At 35.0% G+C, this 27060-nt stretch overlaps 1 protein-coding gene across 1 annotated transcript; it reads left to right on the top strand.

Annotated features, from left to right (window-relative positions):
- On the top strand, positions 1 to 27060 carry LOC110460160 (deleted in malignant brain tumors 1 protein-like). Its single transcript, XM_021512904.1, has 21 exons — positions 1 to 286; positions 2207 to 2551; positions 3597 to 3890; positions 4670 to 4844; positions 5518 to 5675; positions 6061 to 6378; positions 6811 to 7125; positions 7600 to 7763; positions 9211 to 9370; positions 10675 to 10992; positions 13952 to 14099; positions 14614 to 14789; positions 15433 to 15750; positions 16234 to 16554; positions 17280 to 17591; positions 18825 to 19124; positions 20163 to 20264; positions 20794 to 21027; positions 22441 to 22770; positions 23072 to 23404; positions 24102 to 27060. The coding sequence occupies exons 1-21, from the start codon at positions 217 to 219 to the stop codon at positions 24641 to 24643; spliced, it is 5433 nt and encodes a 1810-aa protein (XP_021368579.1). The 5' UTR covers positions 1 to 216; the 3' UTR covers positions 24644 to 27060.

Genomic DNA, 27060 nt, shown 5'->3' with positions numbered 1-27060 from the left:
ACACAGGTAGCGCCGACGATGATGAGGGTTTTATGTTAATTCAAATCCGGATGTCGTATTGATATTATTCCCTACACTTCGTAGGGTACATTCAGATCTATTTAGTGCTTCTGGGGACAGCATACGAGATGTATCAAGTATGTGTTCCTCACCGACAACATTACCTACAACGACCACGATAGCAAGAACAGACACAGCTACACGCGTGCTGAGACAATGTTCGCACACCTTGATATTTCTTACCTGTGGATGGTAGTTGCGGTGTTGTTACCGGTATTGACAACAGGTAAGTATTTATGTATGTGTATGTTTTATAAACAAGAGTAAATCGGATATGTATGTTCATTTAATTCTTAGCATATCATACAAAATATAGAATTTCGATAGCTGTCATTCGCTTATTCCGAGTTCTATGTGACCTTTACCTTCAGTTTGTGGTAAAGGTGTAATATTTCACTGTTGGGGATCTCCGCGCTGAAGATTTCATTAACTGTAAACGAGTTAATTTGAACATTATTTGATATTTCATATTACATATGTTTAAAACAAACATTTATAGACATATGAAAACTAGAAAAAAATAATTCCATTCTGTCATCGTTTCAAAATAAACAAAATCAGCAGGCAAACTAATCGTATTCCTAGGTGAACATACATGTACTGACATACCCGGTAGTATACTTTTGTTGACGCACTGCTCTCTCTCTTCCTCATTTTATCCGCCCAGAGGCACACTTTTTAAATACGCAGTTCGTTTGCAATGCAATAAAGGAGGTGATTTATATATAAAAAAAAGAAAGGAAAATAGCATCCTGGAATAATCATGGCTGAGCGAGAAATACTTTGAGTTTCTATGTAAAATTTGATTAAAATCTCTTAGTGCTTATCTTAAAGATGTTTATTGCGATGAAAGCGATTTCCGAATTTATGAAATAAACTACCTTACTGTAAAATATCTATGTTTTGCAAAAGCGTTATTACTGTATTTTTTACATTATTTAATAAAATCTTTAATGCGGATCGGAAAGCACGCATTGGACACACACAGAAAAGATAAGCTTTATGACGATATTTCATCTTTTAAGCGACGTGAGTCAGTCTAAAACCGCAGGTATAATGTGTAATGTAGCATATTTTTAAATCTACTAGAAATCACAGGTATGATAGCGTAATCCCTAGATCTAACTTGCATCACAGGTGTACTGTGTAGGAAAGCATATACACTGTATCTTAAACTCTGACACAAATCACAGGTATAATGTGTAAGATAGCATAGTCTTTAATCTACCAGAAATCACAGGTATAATGTGTAAGATAGCATAGTCTTGCATCTACCAGAAATCACAGGTATAATGTGTAAGATAGCATAGTCTTAAATCTTATACACATCACAGGTACAACATGTAAGGAAGCGTACATCCTTAACCCTAACACACAGCACACGCATAATGTGTAAAGAGGCACATATCCTAGCTCTAACACAAATCACCGAATAAAGAAGATACACTATATAATTGATTAATTACTGGTATGATTATTAACGAAGCATATAGTTATATCTACCAGAAATCACCGGTGTAATGAGTGAGATTGCATAGATTCATTAACACAAATCACAATGTACAATAGAATGTATAGTATATCATTAATTTAAACACAAATCACATAAATACTGTGTAAGGTAGTATATATCCTAACTCCAAATCAAAACTCTCAAAAATAAAATATGTAATTAAGGTAGCATATATCATGAACTCTACCACAATCACATATATAATGCATAAGGTACATCACATACCCTTTACTCTAACGCAAACTACATGCATAATGCATATATGGTGTAAGGTAGCATATCGCCTTTACTCTGACACAAATCACTACTTTATTGTGTAAGGTAGCACACAATCTTAACTCTCACACAAACCACTACTTTATTGTGTAAGGTAGAACACAATCTTAACTCTGACACAAATCACTACTTTAGTATATATTATAGCTCAACACACAAACCATAGATATAATGTGTAAAGCACGCATTTAAGCTTAACTGTTAACACCGATCAAAGGTATAATGTGCAAGGTAGCACTAATCAGAGGTATTCTACATAAGGACTCCCGTTCTTCATAGATATAAGATATGGACCTCTGTCTTGAGTGCATTATGGTAAAATTAATACATTTTGATCATTACGATATTCTACTGCAGGGAGGAATGTGCGCATTGTTTCTTCTGGCTCCTCCGCCGTTTCTGAGGGGATTCTGGAGGTGAATCTTACCGGAAGTTGGCAGGTCCTTTGTGTCTGGGGTTTTGGTGACGTAGAGGCACACGTTGCCTGTAGAGAGCTCGGATATGTTGGAGGAACTGCCCTTCCAATAGCTGCGTACGGACCCCATTCTGGGGTCTACACGACTCCATTCAGGGGTTGCAAGGGCGATGAAACTTCTCTACTCGATTGTAGTTTTGATAGCCGGGGGCATGAGGATATCTGTCGCGGACAAGATACCTATTATCCTTCAGTCCACTGCTACAATGAGATCACGACACAGCAAGGTAAGTAAAAAATTACCAAACGATGGAAGCTTTTTAATGGCCTTAAAGGTACAGTAATGCCAGAAAATATTTCCCCCAGTGGTACAGGGATCCTTAAACCAGAAACACCAATTAACTGTGTGAAAAATGTCTAAATTTTCTTCATTTTGGCGTTTGTTGCTACCAAGGATTTGAACCAAAGACATATAAAGCCAGAGATTGGCAACTCGCCCAGATCTCGCTAACGCACGCTTGGACCTATTGTTCTCGGAGATCCATTGCGAGACTTAGGCTGCAGTCGCCCATATAAGTGGTATCGGCTTTCGTTTATGTATAGACTGCGTTTTTTCTAGACGATCAATTTTAAATATGTTCGGTGATTTATATTCTACAATAAATAACTACAACATTGCTTAATTCATCTAAGAATATACCGTGATTTTAGAATTACGATTTTTCTAGACAGTCAATTTTCAAAATGTAGTATAAACGTCTCTGTTTGAACTGATCTCCATGCGTCTTTATGGGGGCCGGAATATCGTTGAGGTTTTTTTCAATTAAAAAAGGTATAATGGGCATTCGATAGAAATCACGAAGAGACAACACAGCTCGACCGAACAGCACACTGTCCTAAATTGCTTCTCTAAAGAGCATTATTGTTTTAGATTGTCTGTCCAAATCTACACAGCACTGAAAGGGAATATTGCGCGATTTCCCATTGTCCAAGCTGGTCATCAGATGCTGAATTTTAAAATCGGAATACTTAAACAGAGCGAAAGACGAATACTAAACATGTTCAAAACGGAAAATTGTATAACTCTGCATTAATGTACTTTCAGAATATGTCTATTAGATACCATGTCTTTTGACAAAAACAAATCTTTTCTTATGATCTTGAACCTGATTAATGAATTTGCAATTGACGCGAATCTATGATGTCGATAAAGTGTGTGTATATATATATATATATATATATATATAAGTTTTATGGGAAAACGAAAATACGAAAAGGTATTCATAATTCTTAATGTCAATACATAATATCTCAAGTCATGAATTTCAACAGGCGCGTCTGTGAATTTGACGAATGGCTACCATGGCGACGTCGCCTACTTCCAGTCTGGTGTTTGGGGTCAGGTTTGTCTGACGTATTGGAGCGACAACGAGGCTGCCGTAGCATGCCGTGAACTTGGATACAAAGGGGGCGTAGCCACAAGGGCGGAGTCTGCAGACGATCAGCCTTTCACACTCACCGGGATCCGGTGTCATGGAAACGAAAGTAAACTGTTTGACTGCAAGCATACTTTGGAGATCTGTTACGATACTACACATCGAGCGGCTGTTGTCTGTTACAATTCAGGTGAGTATGATGTCTTTAAGACAAAATCAACGGATGTCCCTGTATATTGGCGAAATACATAATGAGGGGGATAACAATGTAAGAAAAGATATAAACGAAATGCGCCTCAGTGTTCGAATCCCGAGTCTTGAATTCTACTATGATATACAAACACATGTGAATATATCTATTCTACAACATGATAAAGTAATTGAACATGTTTTTGTCTACCTCAGTGCCTACACAGCAATGTTACCTAGATAGTCTACTTATTTCAGCAGCTTTATTCACGTTTTATTATAACATAACCTCTTCGTCATTGTTTGCACTCACACAGCATCATTAGTCAACGATGCGGTCAGTTCTGCTCTCAGCTTACATTAGCCGACGATTGGCTGACTGTTTTTTTTTTAATATTAGCTATATCCTTTCATATTTCTATTTAGTTTAAGTGTTCTTTGCTTTTCTGGGTCTCGATAAAGGAATGGATTGCTCCTAAACTTCGACAACCTCATATTGGCTACACTGTTAGAATTGCTTCCTTGCCCCATGCACCAGTTTTAAGTAATTAGTATCATACAAACATGCGTTGTAAGGACCAAGTTTTATATGGGAATTTACCCTTGATATTACTTCTTCGGTCTATAGATATATATGACATCATAGTACGTGCCTGAAGAAATGTCATTACTGGCACATTGGTGATATGTGTGACCATGTTGTTTGGCAAATTACTTGCAACAAAAGAAGAGCCATTAAACAAATTCGTATTGCCAAATATCCAAACTCCCTTTATACAGGCCTGTCCGTCTACCTAGCGGACGGAGACAGGAAGAGTGGCCGTGTGGAGATAGAATATGATGGGGTGGACGGATTCCTGACCCTTTGTGGATTAGATCAGCCCGGCACTCATGACAGTAAAACCGCCTCCTTAATATGTCGTCGACTGGGATTTGCAACCGGTTCAATTATAAGGTATGTACGTGTGTATCAATGTTTTGTATTTTTGTTTACCGTGATGTGCAGTAAATGTTATGTTTATATATATACTAGTATACATATTATATTTCTAGTTTAATTGGATTCAGTTATGTCTTTCATGTGTAAAAGAATCACCACTCTTGTGGTCTATCGCTTCGATAAAATCACGAGTCGACCGAAATCAACATGACACAATAACGACTTTAACTCAATAATTTACAATCTTACAACATCTTATAAACTTTATAATCTATATGTGGGAACATCGTGATTACAATATTCTGTTCAGCATGCAAAACGATTTTTTCTGTTGTGTCAATTGAGTCTCCCCCAATATTATATATATGTAAACGAACATGTGATTTAAAGAGAGGATGGGTGCCGATTTTGGCCTTCTGGTGGTAACATGCTATGACGTGAAATAAAGTTCAGCTTGGTGACAATTCCGATAGCTGAGAGGGTAAAATGGGGGAGCAAAATTACAAATGGTCTGTTTTGACAAAACTACATGATATCTTTGAAACTCTCTTCATAATTATGAAGCATTGTGTAACACTGAAGCTATAAATACAAATAGCACATCATCGATAAGTAGGTCACTGTGACCTTCGTATATATCTGCTTAATTATGTCAACAATTCTCTCTATTTTGTGCCTGTTTCAACAGCAATACACCCGCGCAAGGCGACATTTATTGGACCATTGAAGAGTGTGATGGAACTGAAAATAACATATTCATGTGTCGGAACAAGGGATGGCTACCAGACAGAACGTCTGATTGTTCCACCGATGGTAACATCGTGGCTGTATCGTGTAGTGTTGGGGGTAAGTGAAATGGCGTTGATGGAAATAGAGTAAAATCTCGATATACTGCCCCTTATTTCATCTTCCACCTCGTTTACCGCCAAAATACACTGTACAGTAGAAGGAAACATAGAAACAAACGAAAGACCTAATAAAAGGTATGACCTGGTTCCATGATTGGTGTTTCCTTGGTTCTTCTCGTGTTTATTAACTCACATTGAATGTCATGTTGTGTATTAGGAATGATGTTTTGTTGTACCTGTTTAATTGAAAACAATAAAGAACTTGATTTGCATAATGTGAACGAATTATAACTATCAGTGTTTACTTGATATTAAAATAAGACATAACGAGCAAAACAAGCAATAAGATGTGACCGTGTATATTTTTTTCTTTTAATTTCTAGTCAATTTAGTTGGAGGTATAACAACAGACAACGTTACCATGGGGATGGTTGAGATGTTTGCCAACGAAAAATGGACCACCGTTTGTTCGCATGACTTTGGTCAAAACGACGCTGTGGTGGTCTGTCGACAGTTGGGATTTACTGATGCACAACGTCTACTTCCGGACATGTTCGGACGCTTTCGATTCTCAATTTTCGCGACTGAATTGGCTTGTATTGGAAATGAGACCTCACTTAGTGACTGTGCCCATACAACCGATTATTGTCAATATTCTAGTCATGCAAGTGTGTTGTGTACTATTGGACAAGTACCTGCAGGTATTGATACATTTTTCATTATTTCAATACTACAGTGTAGTAGTGTGCTTTGCTTTTCTTTCATCTGAACCTATTTCAGAAGTTCTTTTTTTAATACGAAACGTGAGATAACGATATATATATATATATATAACTGTCATCATTCCGAAATCACATGTTGTACGAGGAAGATAAATACAGTTACTTATTCTGTATCTTTATTGATTCATATTTATTTATTTATTTTTTCATTTTAGGTACATTTTACAGTAAAATATTATTATGTTTAATCAGAAAATACCATTATATTAAAAAAAATCAAAATAAATTCCAAAGCATATTAAAGCTTAATATTAATTATGCTTTTCCTTATTCAAATAAAAACAAGATAAAAGTGAAATCCAAAATGCATGCTCAATTTCAGTTTGAGACTCTGTATAATTTTTGTTACAGATTTCAAGGCGAGTCTGTCGCATGGCAATCACGGTACCGTTTTGATAGAGAGGTACGGAATGGTAGGTACGGTATGCCGACATGGCTGGGACGATCATGATTCTAAGGTACTATGTAGTCAGCTAGGATACAGCGGGGGCGTGGCTCTCGGTACCAAGACCATAACAACTCGATACAATCCAATATGGCTGTCGGCCGTTAATTGTACCGGTCAGGAAAATCGGATCCAAGAATGTGTCTCCGAGTTGTTATCCATAGATCCTGCTTGTGGAACGGATATGTCGTCTGCTGGGGCCTTATGTTTCAATGATACGGGTATATTCTTTAATTGATCATAGAAAACATTTTGATCACATATTATGATGACGTAATACAAGTGCACACATACGTTATTCTGTTCATGTTCTTGTGTTGCGAAGTGCTTTTCCATGTTTTTTTTGCAAATACGTTTAAATTGAAATTATATAATTACACACAAAAAACAAGACATGCGCATGCATTGTAATTGATTTGATAAAGCTAAGAAAATGCTGGAATTGCACGCGCGTAGTCTCTATGGTCAAAAGCTCACTGCACGAGCGTGTCTGTGCTCAAAAATATTTTTTTTCTTCGAAATTTGTGATGTTAATTTCAACATTACACTATATTCGACATCTGAATTATCTTTGACGCGATGTTGCGTTTTAAAAATTATTAACTGTTATAGATTACTTTCTATATAAAAGCCCAAATAGTAAAATAGTTCAACAAATCCGTAACTATGATAATATATTCTTTTTCTTATCGTAGAGCCATCTGTAAATTTAGCCGGGGGCAGTAAGTCTGGCGAAGGAAGAGCGGAAATGACGTATGCTGGTGTTTCTGGGACAATATGCGACTTTGGCTGGACAGCTAACGATGCAAAAGTGTTATGTAGGCAGCAAGGGTTTCCGAATGGAATTCCAAAAAGAAACGCAAGTAAAGAAACTCATGAAAAGAAAACAAGTCAGGATACATGGAAAGAGCAAAAGATATATTTGATTCATTGATGTACATGACGTTATTTCTTAAACGATTTTACGTATTTACTGGTATTGACAATGTCAAGGTCACTAATTTTGAACCAAAAAAAGCGTTAAATTTACATTCTGTACCCTGTAATATTTCTTCACTTTCATAAAAAATATTTGATAATTTGATAAAGAGTTATGGCGGGTTGCTATGCCTATTTCCCAAAATCAATGGTTAATCGATAAAGACTCAACAAAATGCTTATTTCGCGTTATGCTGTATAAAACACAAGATCGTACAATCATTACCAAGTTTGAAAGGATTTAATTCTCATTACTATTGCCTACGTCATGCCGTTACATGTTTTCTTAAAAAGCACGCATCTTGATTTTGTTCTACCTGTACCTTGGAATGGTAAAATGACATATAGTTTTCGAATAGAATGTCTTACACGTGTATTGCGCTCCTAACTTTGTGCTGCAGTCTTCCTGCATTTAATACAAATGAGACTGTCCTCGACGATGAATTTTCCCGCATGTTCGGTAATGTTTTTGCGATAATAACACTTTTTTTTTGTTGCTTTGCCTTTTTTTTTATTCTGACGCAACAATCCCGTATATTTTGTATTTCGGCATCATTTGTTTGTGTTTATATAATAAATAAAAAATACTAGTGCCAATTGGAGGGTAAAATATTTCATAAAACAAAGCGTAGCTGTACTGTACACACGTACAGGGATTTGTTAACATGATTCCATAGAAGATAAATCAATAGGTATGTTATTAAAATATCAATAAAGTGTTCCATTGATTTGAAAACTATTTTTCACTTTACTAAGGAAAATTATCACTTGCCTAAATATTAAAAAAGAAAGAAGAAAAAAAGCGTATCTAAATGTGGATTCGAACCTACACCGTTCATATTTCTGGTCACAAGCTAACTGCGTTACACGTTAGGCAATACCAGACATAGAAGAATGTGGAAATACAAACTCCTTTTACACAAGAAACATCTGTCGCAGTTTTGAAAACTTGATCAACCCTGTTTTTCATTATTTTGAGCACTTTTCCAAAGGAGGACCACTTTTCCGTCATACGATTTGATTTAACATATTACATCATGGAATCAAAAAGTTTATTCAAAAGTTGGTCCTCGGATGGGAAAGTATCAAAAGTATTTTTTAATTCTGGGAAACCCGTCACTTTCATAGATATAGTGAATATGGCTATAGAATATCTCAACAGTTCAAAAATTCATATTCAATTGGTTTTAGATCTATTCCTTGCATTTTAGCTATTAAAAAATATTTACTCATCAATATTTTTTTCCGTTTCAAAAATGCCGACTTAATACGGGCAGTTTTCCGCCATACCTCTTTGTTATGTTTTATTCGTCTAACCTTTTTTGTAGTCGTTCTTCGGCCAAGGGGTGGGACCTGTTTATCTCGATCAGGTCGAGTGTGACGGGACAGAGTCCAGCATCCTGTCTTGTCCTAACTTTGGTTGGAACATGTCCTCACATGGTTGTAACGCCCACAATGATGACGCTGGCGTCATCTGTCTTCCTTGGGGTAATTCTGTTTTGCCACATAGCAAAGAATTCTTTCAAAATATTTAGAAATAATACTGTACGTGCCTAAATATGAATTGTAAGTAAATGTTCCCTATAATAACACTCTTTTAACCTCGAAATCACAAAACTTCCTAATTATGTGAATCCTCTAGATTATTTAAATCAGTGAGTTTTTTCAGAGTATATTTCTTGAATTCTTTTAAGGAGGCACGTTAGTCTAGTGGTAGGACGCCGGGCTCGTGACCGAAGGGTTGCGAGTTCGAGTCATGGCACGGCACTGTGTTGTATCTTTAAACAAGATACTTTACTCCGCTGTAAATGAGTATGTGGTTCGGCAGTGCTAGAAATGTAGAATGCGAGCTGTGAGCGCCGAAATGGAATCACCGGCTGTATGTTCCCCATGGAGCTGAGAAAGATATTGGCTGGTTGCAAAGGCCCTATAACCACGGATACAATTTGTGAACCGCTTTGAGAAGACCTCCGAACTAGGTTGCGATAAAGCGGTTTATAAGAACCTAGAATATATAAAAAATATATTTTAATATTGTTAAAGAAAATCAACTCTTGACATAAAGTTCAACTGTAAATATTTGATAACAAATGTGAAATGTAGGAATATCTAAGCTAAGAGCGTTTTAAGAGAAAAGAAACAAAGAATAAAACCCCACATTTTAACGTAAAGACGCTTGAGAAGTACAAATGTTTAAGACCAGGTGATCCGGAATGTTAAGCGTCATCTTCTTCATCGACGACGCCTGTCATGTAAATGTAGGTCAATCCAATTACCATAATGTCAAGCGAAAACCAGGGCAGTCAAACAAACACAAAACCATTGGCCTTCTTATCACATATTTTCTCCCCCAATAAGATCATGACGATGACCAAACAAGATATTCAACCTGCTTCTTGATCATCTACAAGTGTGGGTTTTCATTTGATTGAAATCTCGTTGATAGTTCTTAACTTTCTATTTAATCTTTAAGGCTATTGAACTAATTTTGTTTTTGCTCATTCAAAATATGTATTTCACATTATGGTTATCGCCTGTTTTACGGCTATAAACTTGTTTCTTGTCAATTCTTCTCAAATATGTTCAATTTTATTGTATTATTTTATACAGAATAATATTCGTAATAATATTTAGTATTTGTCGGCATTACATCAGCTATATTGGATTTTATTTCAAAAGTAAATTACTATTATCTGGTATACGTTCATGTTATACAGTAGATGATTTTTGAACATATTCATTTATGGTGACCATAGTTCATGGTTTAATTTTGCTTTAAATATGTCTTTCAGCTTCGTTGTTAACCAGTAGGTATTATGGTCCTGTTACGTTCTGGGACGACAAGTTATCGAACTATGGTTTGGTATGCGATGACGGTCATTTCGGAAACGTAGCTGCGGAAATTTTGTGCAAAGAACAAGGGAATCAGAATGGCATTACCGTGCGATGTTCCACGTTCGGCGAGATGTCGAATCCCTATGCGATTTCAAACGTCAACTGCAACGGAACTGAGACAAAGTTGGCAGATTGCAAATACGAAAGCACAAACTATTGTCCGACCAACGAATATATCAGTGTGGTGTGTGCGGTCGTCTGGTCACCTTCAGCAAGTGAGTATTGTGAGCGAAATGTTTTTGTCGAACGATATGATAACCGTTATTAAAAGTGTATCCTAATTTAAACATTTTCCAAACGATTTGTGGTTGAGTTATCATTCCTTAGGAATGATCAATTTTTTCCCACTTACAATAATCCTTCTTGCAGCCCGAACGTTCGTGCGTGGGGTGTTAATGTGGGAGGACCTGTAGTAAATAATCAAATAAACAAAAATCCCTCAGAAATAAGAGTAAACAATATAGAAAAGAAATGAATAGGTGTTTTAAGGAATATCAGCATTAAATGGAAAGGGATATAAGGGAATCTGCAAATAGTAACCCCAGAACACTATGGAACTTATTAAATAAATTATCTGGTAAAGCTAAATCTAATAAAGCTGACATACCAAACATATATATTCCCGAACAAGAAGATAACAATTTTTACCAAATACTAGACGAAGATATTTCAGAGGAAGAGGTTATACATGCGGTAACTAATTTAAGACATAACAAAGCATGTGGAAAAGATGACATTTTAGATGAGCATATCACGAGTAAATTAATACAATGTTATCCAACAGTATACTAAATACTGGATTAGTCCCAGACTCTTGGACAGTTGGAATAATTAAGCCTATTTATAAAAATAAAGGAGAAACTTGCGACACGGACAACTATAGAGCTATAACTCTTGTGTCTTGCTTGGGGAAAGTGTTTACCCATATCATAAATAATAGATTAACTAAATTAGCTGATGAAATTAACCTAATTTCTCCCTCTGAGGCAGGTTACTCGACGACTGAAAATATTTTTTATATTACACTCATTAATAAACACATATTTTGCCCAAGGGAAAAGGCTGTACTGTACATTTGTTGATTTTCGAAAAGCATTCGACACAAATGGAAAAGTTTTTAAGGTTATTCAAAACTTATATTTAAGTACCAAGTCATGTGTTAAAAACGGAAATGAAATTTCGAAATTTTTCGTTTGTAATGTCGGATTAAAACAGGGGGAAAATGTATCCCCATTTTTGTTTTCCCTATACCTGAATGATCTTGACGATTTTTTAAACCAACATGATGTTGCATATCTTAATCATGTAGAAAGACTCTGTCAAATTAACATTGGAATGTATCTTAAACTTTTTATAATACTGTATGCGGATGATACTGTGTTAATGGCTGAGACACCGGAAGGGTTACAACATGCCCTGAATGTGTTTCAAAACTATTGTAGAAGTTGGCAGTTGAATATTAATGTACAGAAAACGAAAGTCGTCATCTTTGAAAAAAGAAAACGTAGACAACAATATGTGTTTAAATTGAATGAAGAAAATATCGAAGTCAAAAATTCTTATTCAAATCTGGGCATTTAATTTAATAGCAATGGCACATTTAGTAAAGCAAAAACAAAAATAACTGAACAAGCTAAAAAGGCACTATATGCATTGTACAAGAAAATACGAAATATTCTATTTTTTTGTTGATTTGCAACTTAAGTTATTTGATTCTCTTCTTGCACTGATCCTATTGTATGCTTGTGAGATATGGGGATTTGAAAACACTATTACCAAAGAAAGAATGCATTTGCAATTTTGTAAAAGAATCATGAATGTGAAAAATTCTACTCCGAATTACATGATTTATGGAGAAACCTGGAGATATCCTCTAGAAGTAGAAATCAAGAAAAGAATGATCATGTTCTGGTTTAAGTTGCTAACTGGCGGGAGCAAGTTATCTAGTCTGATATATAAAATGGCATATGTTTTACAATCAAGTGAACAAATGCATTTAAAGTGGAACAATTACATAAAAGATATATTAAACAAGTTAGGTTTTAGCAATTTGTGGATTTTTCAAAATACATGTACTATGAATAGAAATCATTTCAAAGCTGTAGTTAAACAGCGGTTAAAATATCAATTTATACAGAAATGGTTCCAAGAGATAGAAAACTCTTCTCGTGGGAAATTCTACTCCATATTTAAGACAAACTTTCAGTATGAATCATATCTAACAAAACTTAATGAAAAAGATAGGAAAAGTATTTGTAAATTCCGAACGTCTAATCTGAATTTCCCAATAGAGACTGGACGCTGGAACGCAACTCCAAAATCAGATAGAATATGTCATTTATGTCAAACAGGTATAGGTGATGAACCACATTATTTATTTAAATGCCAAAATACTTAAATATCATCAATAAGAAAAATATACATCCATAATTATTACACTACAAACCCCAGCAATTTTAAGCTAAAAGGAATGATTCCTATTTGTAATTTAAATGTTTTATCTAAAATAAGTCGTTTTCTAGAAAAAAATCAATTAAGGCTGTAAGTGACATAAGATAAATGCAGTGTTATTATTCTGTATTATTATATATTTACATGTTGTATAAACAATCTGTACTCACTTTGCTATGTAATTGAAAAGTATTAAATGTTGACCTCTTGAAACACCTAGTGTGTGTCATGAGTGTAAAAATAAAACTTGAACTTGGTGATCCCACAAAGTGAAGAGATTGTGACGTTCTGCTGTTTGTCACCATGCCTGCCTTTCAATTTATTTTAAAACTTTAAAAATGTAAAACCAGAATGTTGAAAAAGTTCCCGTTGAATAACATTAATATTTCCCTTTTCTGACAGAATTATGAAACACTTTGATTCTCGCTTGCACTCTCTTCAAAATACTGAAATATTCATCCATACTTATGGAACATGAATGATATTTAAGGGGAAACATTAACAAATATTTTTTTATTTTATGATTGAAAAATATCGGTATCTTACAAAATGTAGGTCAAATGGAAAGAATTCATTCTTGACAGATGAACAACTAATTGTGGTATATTTTGAAGAAAGCGTTTTTTTCTAATTTTGTTGATACATGTTTACACAGGTAAAATTCATTAGAGAAACTTTATATTTTCTGAAAACAATATTTGACCAATTTGAATTTGTTTTTAGCACAATTACAGCTTCAAAATGCTGACCATGGATACGTAAAAGTGTCTCATTTCCACCAATACGGCTACATCTGTTCTGAGGGATTCGATGACGTGGACGCCACTGTGATCTGTAAGATGAGGGGACATCTATACGGAACTGCCTATCGGTAAGAAACCATCGTTTGACATACTGGTATATAAGGGAAGATAACTCCTGCTAGCCTTATAAAATCCATCAGAATGATAAGGATTCATCTCCCTTAGCTTTCATTACAACTTAGAAATCATACGGGTATTATCAGATTTTTATAATTATTTCAGTAAATTCATCTCCCTTAGCTTTCATTACAACTTAGAAATCAAACGGGTATTATCAGATTTTTAGATTTATTTCAGTAAATAAACACATGTCAGTAAATTAATTGAAATGATACTACGTCATATTACATCAAATAAAGTTCAATGAAATATAAGCACGAATTAATTCATAATTATTGCCTTTGATGTTGTGCCGAGTAAATATCATATGTGCCGAGTTGATTTTGCCTACATACTATGCACAGTGCATAATGGGTTGAAACAAAAGTTATCCGATGGTACGATATTTATACCATAAGTTAAAAAATGCCACAATGACAAATGAAGGAAAGAGAAGCAATTCTTGCACATTGTACTTTTCAGACATCATACACAGACTGAAAAGTTGGGAAATATCCACAAAAATAACTTCCGCTGGTTGTCAAATCTTAACTGCAGTTCAACAGCGAACACGCTCGACGACTGTGACCTTAAGTGGGGTGAAACATGTAAATGTGATTACAGGACTGTCGCTGGAGTGTTTTGTCTATCACAACCAGGTATATTTAAGTTTGTCCATGGAAAGTTTGCCTTTCGATGCAGGAAGCGTCGGCAAGGCTGCTATACATTCATTTCATATTGTGCAATTTCCCCTGCATGTGGGTATTTTCGCTCCAAATAAGTAAACGCGAGAAAATTTATTGTAATTTGTTTTTCATCTGCTTTCTGAAATATTCATGCAAACTCTTATTTCAATTTTTTAATATGTCTATCTTGTTAAGTGTCTCTCATTATTTCTCACCTTGCAAATTAACATTCATTTCACCTGCAGGAATCTGAACTGTGTACACATTTTAGTTCATGTAGTATTACTTTCGTGTCCTTGTAAACTTTAAAGTTAACGCAGTGTTGCATCTGTAGTTTTAGACTTGTTATTACAGTAAAACCTCGACAGAATGTCCCTTTTTATCTTGCCTCTTCTATTACCGCCAACAAAATTCAATGTCCCGTTTTTAAAAAAAACTATTTTGTATATTTTCGTAAAACCTCTTTACTTTACCTACATTGTGGCGGTATAACGAGGTGTAACTGTACTTTACTAGTACTGTTTAACTCAGATTAAAGTGCAAACGAACGATAACCCCAGGAGTCCACATCTTAACCATCAATCTAATTCATAAATATTGCATTTTACGTTCAAAGAAGCCGCTATGATAGAACTGGAAAATGGAACGGCCATGGAAGGCAGACTATTGGTCAGAGTCAATGCAGATACCAAAGGTTCGGTATGCGGCGACTACTTTTCTCATAACGAGGCTGACGTTGTATGCCGTCAGCTAGGTTACCGTTCTGGAATCTCGTTGGATGCCGGTAGCCATGGTAACGCTGTCGGTACCTACTTCTTGGACTCGATGAAATGTAATGGAAACGAAACAAGCTTCTTGGATTGTGCCATAGAACCCCACTACCACTTTGTAACATGTCGGTCGGGCGCAGCCGCAGTCAAATGCTACAATAATGGTAAGGATTAACTCGTTTGAAATAACTTCATCAAAAATTTATTTATGTTTTAATTGTATTTAAATATCCCGTTTAATTACTTAATAAATAAATAAAAAAATAATTACATTTTCATTGTATTTTAATAACCTTATCGATTCCTTTATAAGTACAAAAACAAATTTTGACATTTTAATTGTATTTTAATAACGCTATTAATTCCTTAATACATAAATAAATAAAATTTACAGTTTACAGTACCTTGCATGTTTTGTAATATTGATGTTTCATAATATTTCATTTAAAAAACCTTCGCTCTTTGGTTCATAATTTGTCAAAATGCTAATCATTACGACATATCTGGAGATACCTATTTAAATAAAAGATTTTTGTTTTATTTTGGGTTTTCATTAATCCGGAGGCCCTCCCATTAGACTTTAACGTCCATTGTATAATCCGTAAAGTAACTTTTGTACACGTTGATATATATTTTTTAATTCTCAGTAAGACTAACATCAGGATCAATGAAGCCTAACTTCGGTCGTGTCGAACTACACAACGGACAGCGCTGGGAGGCAGTGTGTGACGACAACTTCGACGATACAGAGGCACGTGTTGTGTGCGCGTCGCTAGAATACGTCACGGGACGGAGTCAATGTTGTTCAAGTTTTGGTCCTCAGCCAGTCGACGTGGAGATACAGGTGACGAACATGACATGTGACGGGACAGAGGACAGACCACAGGATTGTTTTTACGACACAACGGGTGCATGTCCTTCAAATCGGTACGCCTCCGTGCTCTGTTCAACAATGTCAACACTGGAAGGTAAGAAAATAGATATATCTTTTCAGAAATATTGACAATTAAGTGAAATTACTTATTGTTAAAAAACGAGAGTCCATTTTATAGACTGAATTACGTGCTGTAGTTTAATGACCAATTATTGTCAATAGAATAAAAAAGGAAACTTACTGACACTTGTATGCCAGTAACGTGTCGATAACTGAAGCCAAAAAATGTAAACGCAAGTAATTAACATCCTTCTTAATATAAGAGATACCAGGAATCATTTTTGTCACCACGAACTACTTTCTTTTGTCCTTCCCACCTTCCCCTTTCCTTTTTTCAAAGGCGATAACGCATTCAGTTCTTACTCATTGTGTAGTTCAAATAAAGTTTCTGACACATTTTTGTACCTATTCGAAACTACTGAACTATCTCGTCCAAAAATGTACTTTTTTTCTCACACGCCATGTCCGTTGGAACAATTGTAATATCTGTTGACAGAGGTTTTTGTTTTTGTTTTGCATTTTTTGACGTGTGGTTTCTACTTTGTAGTAGCTTGTATTTTGTTCCTATGGTGTTATTTCCATCGTGACAAATAAGTCTTTCTGTTCCATATTCTTTTACCTTTCCATGAGAAATGTGAAATAGACAGTATGTGGATATTTCGAGTCAAAAAACATATTAAAATAAAGAAATGTTATTGACATGCTCAGTATAGTAGCAAATAAGACATTTACTTTAACAATTGTGTCTAAATATTGCAGACATAACCGTTCGATTGCCGGAAAATTCGTACTACGGTCCTGTGCAGGTGCGTCGCTACGGTACTTGGGGATATGTATGTGCTACCGGTTGGGATGACGAAGATGCGGATGTGACGTGTCGGACGCTAGGATACAGGTCAGGAAAGGCTGTAAGGAATCTTGTAGATGATGCTGATGTCATCATCCTTGGCAATGTCAAATGTAGGGGTGTGGAACAACATTTCGGCGACTGTATTCAGGACAAGTTCGGCGCAGACACTGGCTGCTATAACAGAGAAGCTATAGCTGGTGTTATTTGCTTGAACACGACAGGTAAGTCATATTATTAAATTTTGTATTTAGCAAAGATTCGGCGCTTTATAATTCACAGTATATATACACATACAGGCAATTATCATGTCAAACATGATATATGTCCATAAAACCTTTTAACCGATGTGACCTTTTTCATTGAGACATTACAGGTGTTTCATTACTGATGAACATCACAATCAATGCAATAAACATGACGTCGTATATTTCAAGATAATGTGATTTTAAATATGACGATGAAAAGAAAAAATAATAGTTTTCAGGGTATTCGCACCAATTCTTATGTTATTTTAATATAATAAAAAAGATATTGAAATCGTTTTATTTTCATATACCTTTGGTCAAACTTGTTCAGCAAAGCCTTACTACAACTGGAACATATTAAAAGGAACTACTTTTAAGATTATATTTATTTTTAGTGTTTTCTATCCTTTTCAATATGATGTTCTTTCAATAGACTTACCATTTACAAATGTTATAAACTATTTTATGTTGCTAGGCCATTATAAATGCGGGTTGCATATCTCTCGGGGCGAAATCGTTCGAATCATGGTTTGCTTGATAACAACGCAAAGCGGTCTTCTTTAATATTTTTAAACGTACCCAGATTCATGTATCCTATGAGATACAAAACTGTATCTGTAGAGATTCACAATGTTTTTAAGAAGTCTTTGAGGTAAAAAGGGCCTGTTATACTTTTTCATGGCTTCGTTTGATTATTTTTCCAATAAAAACGGTGTAAACGGTACCACTGCTCAAGTTAAAATTGTGAAGCAGATATTTAAAAGCTTTTTTGACTTAAGTTTTCTCCCTTGTATAAAGGACACTTTAATAACTTTCCTTGGGAAGTTGTTCAAGTTTCATTATGATATTGTGCATTTTAAATTCCTTGAAAGCAACATGGATATAATCAAGGAACGGCAGTGGATAGCTCCCAAAGTCGACCCCTTGGATTTCTGCTGTAACTACAGTTTTAGTTTTGTTTTATAAAATACAAATTTTGAGCAACTGTGAATCTGTAAAATGTAACAAAAGACCGATGGATCTGTATAAAATACCTCCATAGAAAAAGCCCTTAACAAGTATTCCATTATACTGCCAAATATGCTGATGTATTTTGATAGTACTGTACTCGTTATCTTTTAATTTAATTTTACTGCTTATATACAGTGTTTGAAGTAAAAATTATAAGAATTTTTATTTATTGACTAAGGTTCATTTTTATTATTCCAGATGCATTGGATTTTAAAATTAGAGGAACTGGAAAGTCATCCGCCCTTTACATACACACTGACAACAATTACTTATATATCGATAAATCTGAGTTTGATGACGTCGCCGCGTCTTTGGTATGTAAAGAAATGAACCAAACATATGTGGACGGATCAGCATTCGGGTTTATATCTCATATACCAGGCGTCGTGAAATTCCATTGTACTGGAAGAGAAGATTCCGTCTTTGCCTGCATCGGGGACTGGGATCCAACGTTAATGGAATCTGTAACAATCGCCTCTGTCAATTGTCATCGTGGAGGTACGTTACGTCATCAATATGTGTGTTGTGTAAATGGTAGCGTTTATAGATTGTTAATATGCATGTCACCGTTATAGAACGCTTATTTAATAACGTTTGAGTCATACTAAACATACATCACGTAACGGTACTTCATTTTGATAATTATGGGCTATTTTTTCGTATGGTACTCAAATCGACATTTTAATGACACTCGGACTTCATTTTAAGTCAAAGTTAAAACTTTCATTCTATGACAGCACATTTTTTCAATAGCATTGACGACCTGCTAATCAGATTAGTTGACCTCACTTGAATGATGGTAAATTTAAACACGTGAAGAGCTAATAACACGCATATAATCACATTGGTATTTCACTGAACAATGATATTCATATTAGATAACAAGTACTAATTGTACTGGGGGGTCATTATAGACGTCCCTAAAACATCCCCAGCAGCTATGTTCGTAGTGCCAAAATACGCATACAAAAAGAAAATTGAGCAAAATCGACCAATATTAAATTTCGACAAATCGGATCAGAGGCCGTGGCGGTCATTTCGGTTGACTGATCGGAAAATGAAAGGTCATTTACACACCCCCTAGCCATGATGAACACTTGTGTAAAGTTTCATTTATTTCCGTCAAATGTTTTTTTTTTTAAATGTGTCGGACAAAATCACGGCAGAAGAAGAAGAAGAAGAAGAAGCGAAAAACCAATAGGTCCCCCACTTCGTTTGGGGGACTTACTAAATACATATACATATTAATATATATATAAAAAAAATAAAAAAAACCTTTTTTCACTTGCCCATTAACTTTATTCATATTCTTTCTTCGTATATCCCCATAGCCAAAGTCAAAGCTTGTACAGCAGAAAAAACCCCCAAACAAGCCAACAAAACGTTAACCTACTGACAATAAACATAGTAATGGGGAGACACGTTCTTTACGTATAAAATTCGACCTCATCATTAAAATCTATCTATTTCACATGTACATTGCTAATTTATTTCACTATACATACACGGGACTTTAAACTCTCAAACTGTGTTTAGTGAAGCTTGTTGGCGGGAGGAGTCACTATGGTATCGTGGAGGTGTACAATGACGATACATGGGGGACAATTTGTGCCACCACATTCAGCGATTCTGATGCAGGTACGTTCATATTTCACTACGGCGATAGTATTCGTAAATTTTATTCTTCCATGCATAACATTTCTCTTCAGATAATAACAGCAAAATTGATGACATTATACACTAGAAAGTATAGCGAAGCGTAGTTCTTTTTCTTTATTGTTGAGAATGAGCATGTTTAAGGCGCATTCCTGCTTTTAAAATTCAGTTTAAGGGTGACAATTGTTTTCGCGTAAAATGTCACAAGTTTGATTATATGGACGCAATATGAGATAAGCTTAAATATTCAGCAAAAGGCAACATAACACCAAGTGAAGGAACATTCTCTAATGTATTTTATTTAAAAATCCTTCTGTATCAAAACGTCGTCAGCCTGTTATTATATCGTTTTGAATCGCCTCCCCCCTCTCCATACCTTTCTAAATTATCCTCGTTCACTTAGCAAGACTTAAAAAAATGTTGATCTGAATATTATTCGGAATGTTGATACATAACATCAGTTTTATTCATGACAATATTGTAATTATATTAAAATAAACCCTCTGTCTAGGTGTAGTGTGTAGAAACCTTGGATTTGACGACGGGATTTCCCTGTGTTGTTCACCTTTTGGTAAAGCCGACAGCTCTGTGCTAGTATCCTCTCTTCAGTGTTCGGGCACAGAGTCATATATAAGACAGTGTCGCGCTACATTTCTACATCCTAACAACGTTCCCGTTAGCCAGGCCACTTGTTCTACAGACAACTATGCTTCTGTTGTGTGCTACAACGGGGCAAGAAAAGAAGGTATTTTTTCAGTTGAAATATAATGTTCAGATATTGGGAAATGCCGGTTGACTGCATTTTGTCTCTTTTTGAAAATCCAAAACAGTAAGTGATATTTATCGATTCAATATAATCAAACATAACATCATATTATAAAGGTTCATCAAAGATTTGACTGTCGATTCCTATATGTTGAAAATAATTTCAATTACATTTAAATTATATTTTACTCTTTTTTTTCCATGCATTTGCTTTTTTTTTTTTTAACTTGAAAATGAATTTTCGAATTCGATACGTTTTACAAACCGTATTGCAAATGGAATCATTCAGTTTTACGATATAAAAATAACTTAAATGTTCGTGTTTGCTTTGGCTTGTATAGATTTACCAACCAAACTGACATATATATACAAAATCCTTATGCTTTAAAAGCAAAACATTTTTTCTGCTTACCTCTTATTAGACTTAGTTTTCACTGGATTAACTCTGTTTTGTATGGTAACCAGAAAACTTAATCTCCTAATATTAAAAAGATAGCAATAACAGTGAAAATTCTGTGTATCATGTTGGGGTTTTGATTTCTGTAACATCATAGACTTTTTCCTCATGATCAGATAATGTAACCACCCAATGATATGTCATAAGAAAGACAATACAATTACACATCATTCGGTCATATGACTATGAAGGAACCAACTCTGTCTAGCTATCCGAGACGATTTGGCCATACAGAATTCTCCTAATATTGTAGTTTTGAATCTTGGACAGAGATAAGGACGATTTTAAACCCATTTAAAGTTTTCACGTAAATTCCAACTTGACGATGAAAAATCCAAATTACGAAATAAAATACGAACGTATGTCTCTTAATGAAGAACAGGATTAGTAACAGGGGCTATTTGGCAAGTTACAACGAAAACAGTTATATAAAGTTCAGGCCAAAAAAATAGGGCACAACAGGTACGAGAGTCACAACAAAATATATTAGTACATGCATATACATAAATTCTGCCTCAGCAGATCAAACATGTGGAATGCGGACAAAATCGAGAGAGAGAGAGAGAGGAAGAAACGAAACGCGAGGTGAAATCGATATATATTATGTAAAAAAGGAATGTACAAATATATTTTTTTCGCTAAAATTGCTATTTTTTACTGTTATTATCGAGTTTTGATTTCTGTAACATCAAAGACTTTTTCCTCATGATCAGATAATGTAACCACCAAATGATATGTCATAAGAAAGACAATACACTTTTATTCAAAGAACAAAGACTATTGTTCACCGAAGTGCATCATGCGTTTTATTTTGTAAATGTGTTGTTTATATTTCAAATTGTCCTAACAATATTACCAAACCTGCATTCACGAAAATCAGTAAACATAAAAAAAAGAATTACGATTATGTAAATAGGTTATATCATTTTTTTTTAGATTACACGCTCTCCCTACCCAAGCCTACTTTTGGTAGTAAAGTTAGTGAGCTTGCGTTGACCTACCTCGGAGTAGAAGGACGAATCTGTGCCGATGGCTGGAATGATTATGACGCCAAGGTTGCTTGTAAACAGCAGGGATTCAAGTATGGTGTCGCTTACACACATTTTGTGGAGAATGTGACGCAATCGAACGGACCGTACTGGACATCTAACTTCACTTGTTCCGGACTCGAAAATGACCTTCAAGAATGCCGCCACGTGGGACTGGGCCGTGTACAAAAATGTGATAAGCGACACTACGCTGGAACGATCTGTTTTGATGCCGAAGGTATACGTCAAAATATTGTACTTAGAATTTAAAAATACGGCAATAGATATAATCTTTAAAACGTTAGTATTATATTGTACACTCGAGTAATTCCATCGGGTATGAAACATACTCTGCATAGCTATTAAACACACTATTGTATTTCTCTATCTAAAACACAATTTGTTTTTCGACAAGGAATTTTCACTCCACTTTATGGTATACGTGAACTAGATCTGTCAACAGAGTAATATAAATATAAAAGGGCGTATTGCTTCAGATAAAAATAAAATTGACATATGGCGATATTTCTTTTCAATAGGTCCTACTTACAAGATATCAGGCGGGGATCGCAATTCAAAATGGGGTCGTGTGGAAATTCGCTTACCCGGAGAAGGTTGGGGTACAATCTGCAATACCTACTGGGGTCAAAATGAGGCTCAGGCACTTTGTAAACAATTCGGGTACGATATTGGGGAAGTGTATCAAGGCGAGTACACCATGCCCCCTCCACGTCTTGTCTATGACGTCAAGTTCATGTGTACCGGAAACGAGGACCGCCTAAAGGATTGCCCTCATGGAGGCTGGCTTGATTCATATATCGACACGTGTAACAGTCACCATAGTGATGCCGGAGTCAAGTGTCGTATGATTGGTGAGTTACCATGTGGAATTTTGTCATCTGTATAATGTTATGTTAAACATGTATCAATAATGTCGAATCTTTAAAGTTGCCGACAAAGTTTGTATACATTCGTAATTCGTAGATTTTTTTTCGAATGACTAAATCTTGACAGGAACAAAATGTGAGTAATATATTCATGTCACTTGACTATCCTCAAAAAGCTCTCAGCATAAAGTATTTCAAAAGACAGAGACATTCTGGTTATATCAAAACTTCGTATATGGCTTATCAAAATGATCTTTCTCGTGTGGAAAATTCCTTGTGTATGACCAATTTCGTATTTCTCGTATAATTTGCTTCCAAACTACATGTATTTCCATTCGGGGTATCGCGAACATTTCGTTTCACGAGGAATCGAAAGTTAATTTAGTACTTGATCAAACCAAAAGAATACATAAGTCGAATAACAAAGAAAATTCAATAAAAAATATCATGCATTGCCCTCAACATGGATTTTCAACTGTAGGAAATCGTCATATAATGATTAAAGCATTTAAAAAACAACACCATGGATGGCCATAGATCAAAGCTATTCTTTCGAAGTTATGGGTATTATGTTATAAAAAGTTAAAGCACACTATTACCGTTATTGGAAATTATCACGCTTTTCTGACATTGAAACAAAAATCAGGATTTATATGATTAATTTATTTTATTATTTCAAAAGATTTTCCCGGAACAAGTACGAAGGGACCCGAACCAGGACCGGAGCACAGGAAGGGCAATACAGGATTAGTTGTGGGTGTCATACTGGGCTGTGTTCTCGTGATCGTCCTCTTTGTGATAGTCATCCTAGTTTTAAAATGGCGACAAAACCAGAAAGGTTCTCTGGGACACGAACGGTTCCGGAACGAAATTTTACAACAGGGCCGCGATGGGTCATTACAGTTACATAACCCGCTCCATGTCGAAAATGTGTCCGGGTCTGAGTCGATCGCTATGGATACCTCTGGTACTGTTACGTACAGATCCGATAACGCAGTACCTAACACGTCAAAACCACAGTATGTAAATCCAACGTATGATACAGCCCATAATACTACCAACATCAAAAAGTATGACGTGGACAACAAAAATCGTGACAATATGAGCAACAACGACAACATTCATGTTTTGGAGCACGGTGATGCACATGACATGCACGATTCATCAGAATCCGCATATACTAAGTTGGGCCTTCCCTCAGATTCACATATATACGAAAGTTGAAATGAAAATTCTCAGCACGTAGAAAGGCTTTAAGAGTATTCTTGGCAATGATACTTATGGGACTTATTCGGCTTCTATTAGGAAATATTTTATAATGCTTTATCATGACCGTTTATTATAGAAAATACTTTTTAGAATTGAAACCTCATTTATCTGTGATCTATACACTGGTAACACTACACACGTACGTTTATCGGGGGAGGGGGTTGCGACCATTTAGTGATTCCCATGCCCGTCTTCCAATTTGCCGACTTCATTTCTTAACAGATGTTCATCAATGTTTCTACAAAGGTCACGCATGAATTACCTTGGATTCAACGCCAATGTCGTCATTATTGCTATCTATAGATCAACCATTGTTTTCTTGTCAACAGCGTCATTGTACAACAGTTTTAGGGGACATCCACTTCTTGCAGACGTTAAAAAGTAATATTGCCAGGGTTGGGGCATTAAGGCCAATATCTGCATATTGTATGTCCTACGAACATAAGGTCTTTAACTCAATATTTACTTTTGTCATTTATCATTTATCATTCAATTGTTATAACATCTAACAGTTTTCCTAATTGTATGATAAATGGTTATACTGAACACTAGAGAGCCCTCATTTGCATTATATGACATTATTTTTCTTTTGCTATATTTTTTTAATTTTAGTTTTTCATCTTTATTTAGTTTTGATTAGATTTTGAGTTGCGTAAAATTATACATGTACCTTTGATATATTTAGAATTCTGCTGAACGCATTATCTTTATTATTACTGTATAATTCCTATATTATGCTTTAGTTAATTATAACCACCCTGCATATAAATGCATATTGTATTACAAGTTTTATTTTATTTATTCAAAGCGTTATGTTAAATAATTACTGGTACTTCACTCTAAAATTAGTCACAATAAACGATGCAGCATAGGTCGTTTGCCTTAAAAAAAATGCATCTGCAAATTTGTTCAGGAGCAACATATGAATCAAAACAATTATAAATAGAGACAAAGTAGAAATGGAAAATTGTAAGCATGAAGCAACATCTAGGTTATGATTAAATCATCAATTAAATGTTTTAATAAGTCAAAGATTTGATTTCTCACAAAATTGCAAAAATGCGTTCTTTTGCTTCACTGTGGCGATTGTGTTTAACCCAAGACAAGTATTTCAGTATGTCTCATTTGAATATCTATTAAAATATAATGAAGGATCATTTATTAATCTGAAAAACCAGAACTGGTAGTGAAAGGGTGCCAACGATGTTAGCATTTCCGTCCTCTCCTTACAGAAATCCCGGATCCACTTCAGAAATATTTCCTCTTATTATGAAAACGCTCGTGAGGTCTTATTTGTGTGTCGCTTATTACATGAAACTAACAGATCTAGATTGAATACAAATTCAGAGCAAAGACACTAGCAGCAGCTATAGTGTTTATAAATTGCATGTGAAAATTGTGATCACGCCATGTAACGTACTGTATATTTTTAGATATCTATGATATAAGCCTTATTGTTTCTTCGTTAAGCCACAACAATTAAAACAAACACGCTGTTAGAGTGGTTAGAAAAGGACCTTTGAATTTTGATATTTTTTTTCTCCCTAAACATTTGCTCATGTATGTTTCTTAAATGTAACCAACAAATGCTATAATAATGAAGTGATTTTTTTTTTGAAAAAAATGATTTTGTTCTGTTTTTGTTAAGTGACATTGGCGTTTTACTTTGAGTTGTATTTTCATTACGTAGTTTTCTTTTTTGATATGGTTTAAACGGCAATCATTGTACAGCACATGTATTCAACATGTTTTAATGAATTAAAAATGTAAATAGTAATTACCATTAATTAATGAATGTTTCATTACATGATGGTATAAACCAAACAGACATGATCAGTGCATATTATAAGACTATTTCATGCCAAGGGGTACGAGACGGGGGTAATTCACCCGAAGGGTTATTTAAATGACAAATTTGAAAATCACGAAGTTGGGGTATCCCTATCGTACACATCTGTACATAAAAGAGTAAGTACCAGAATAAGCTAAATAACACGAAAATGGGTTTTGACTGGCAGCCATTTTGAAAATATTTCCCCCAAAGTTTTTGCACGAAGTCATACACTGTATCGGTCAGTGAGATTTAACATGCCCCATTTCTCTTAACTGTGTTTGTAAAGAAAACATGAATCCCATCTGTTTTACTTAACGGTAAATATATTTTCATTTAAAAAACCCCATCTCGTTGGCATTTTTCGAATTGCAGCATCGGAATTTTCGCAATTTTCACCATTGTTGACCCTTTGTGACGTCACTCAGGTGAAACAGGATGTAAGACAGAAATGTATTACATGTTATGTACCGTTCTATCATACATACACAGAAATGATAGAAAACTAATGCTACTAAATAAATATTTCCTTATACATTCA

Source organism: Mizuhopecten yessoensis, unplaced genomic scaffold, assembly GCF_002113885.1.
Source record: "Mizuhopecten yessoensis strain PY_sf001 unplaced genomic scaffold, ASM211388v2 scaffold10331, whole genome shotgun sequence".
In the NCBI taxonomy this organism is placed as follows: Eukaryota; Metazoa; Mollusca; class Bivalvia; order Pectinida; family Pectinidae; genus Mizuhopecten; species Mizuhopecten yessoensis.
Note: the sequence above shows the minus strand (reverse complement) of the source record. Positions and strands in the feature narration are given on the sequence as shown.

Coding starts and splice junctions, on each gene's coding strand:
- LOC110460160 (XM_021512904.1), top strand. CDS start 217: ATGTTCGCACACCTTGATATTTCTTACCTGTGGATGGTAGTTGCGGTG. Junction 7,764..9,210: donor ATGGAATTCCAAAAAGAAAC/GCAAGTAAAGAA, acceptor CCTTTTTTGTAG/TCGTTCTTCGGCCAAGGGGT. Junction 9,371..10,674: donor CGTCATCTGTCTTCCTTGGG/GTAATTCTGTTT, acceptor TATGTCTTTCAG/CTTCGTTGTTAACCAGTAGG.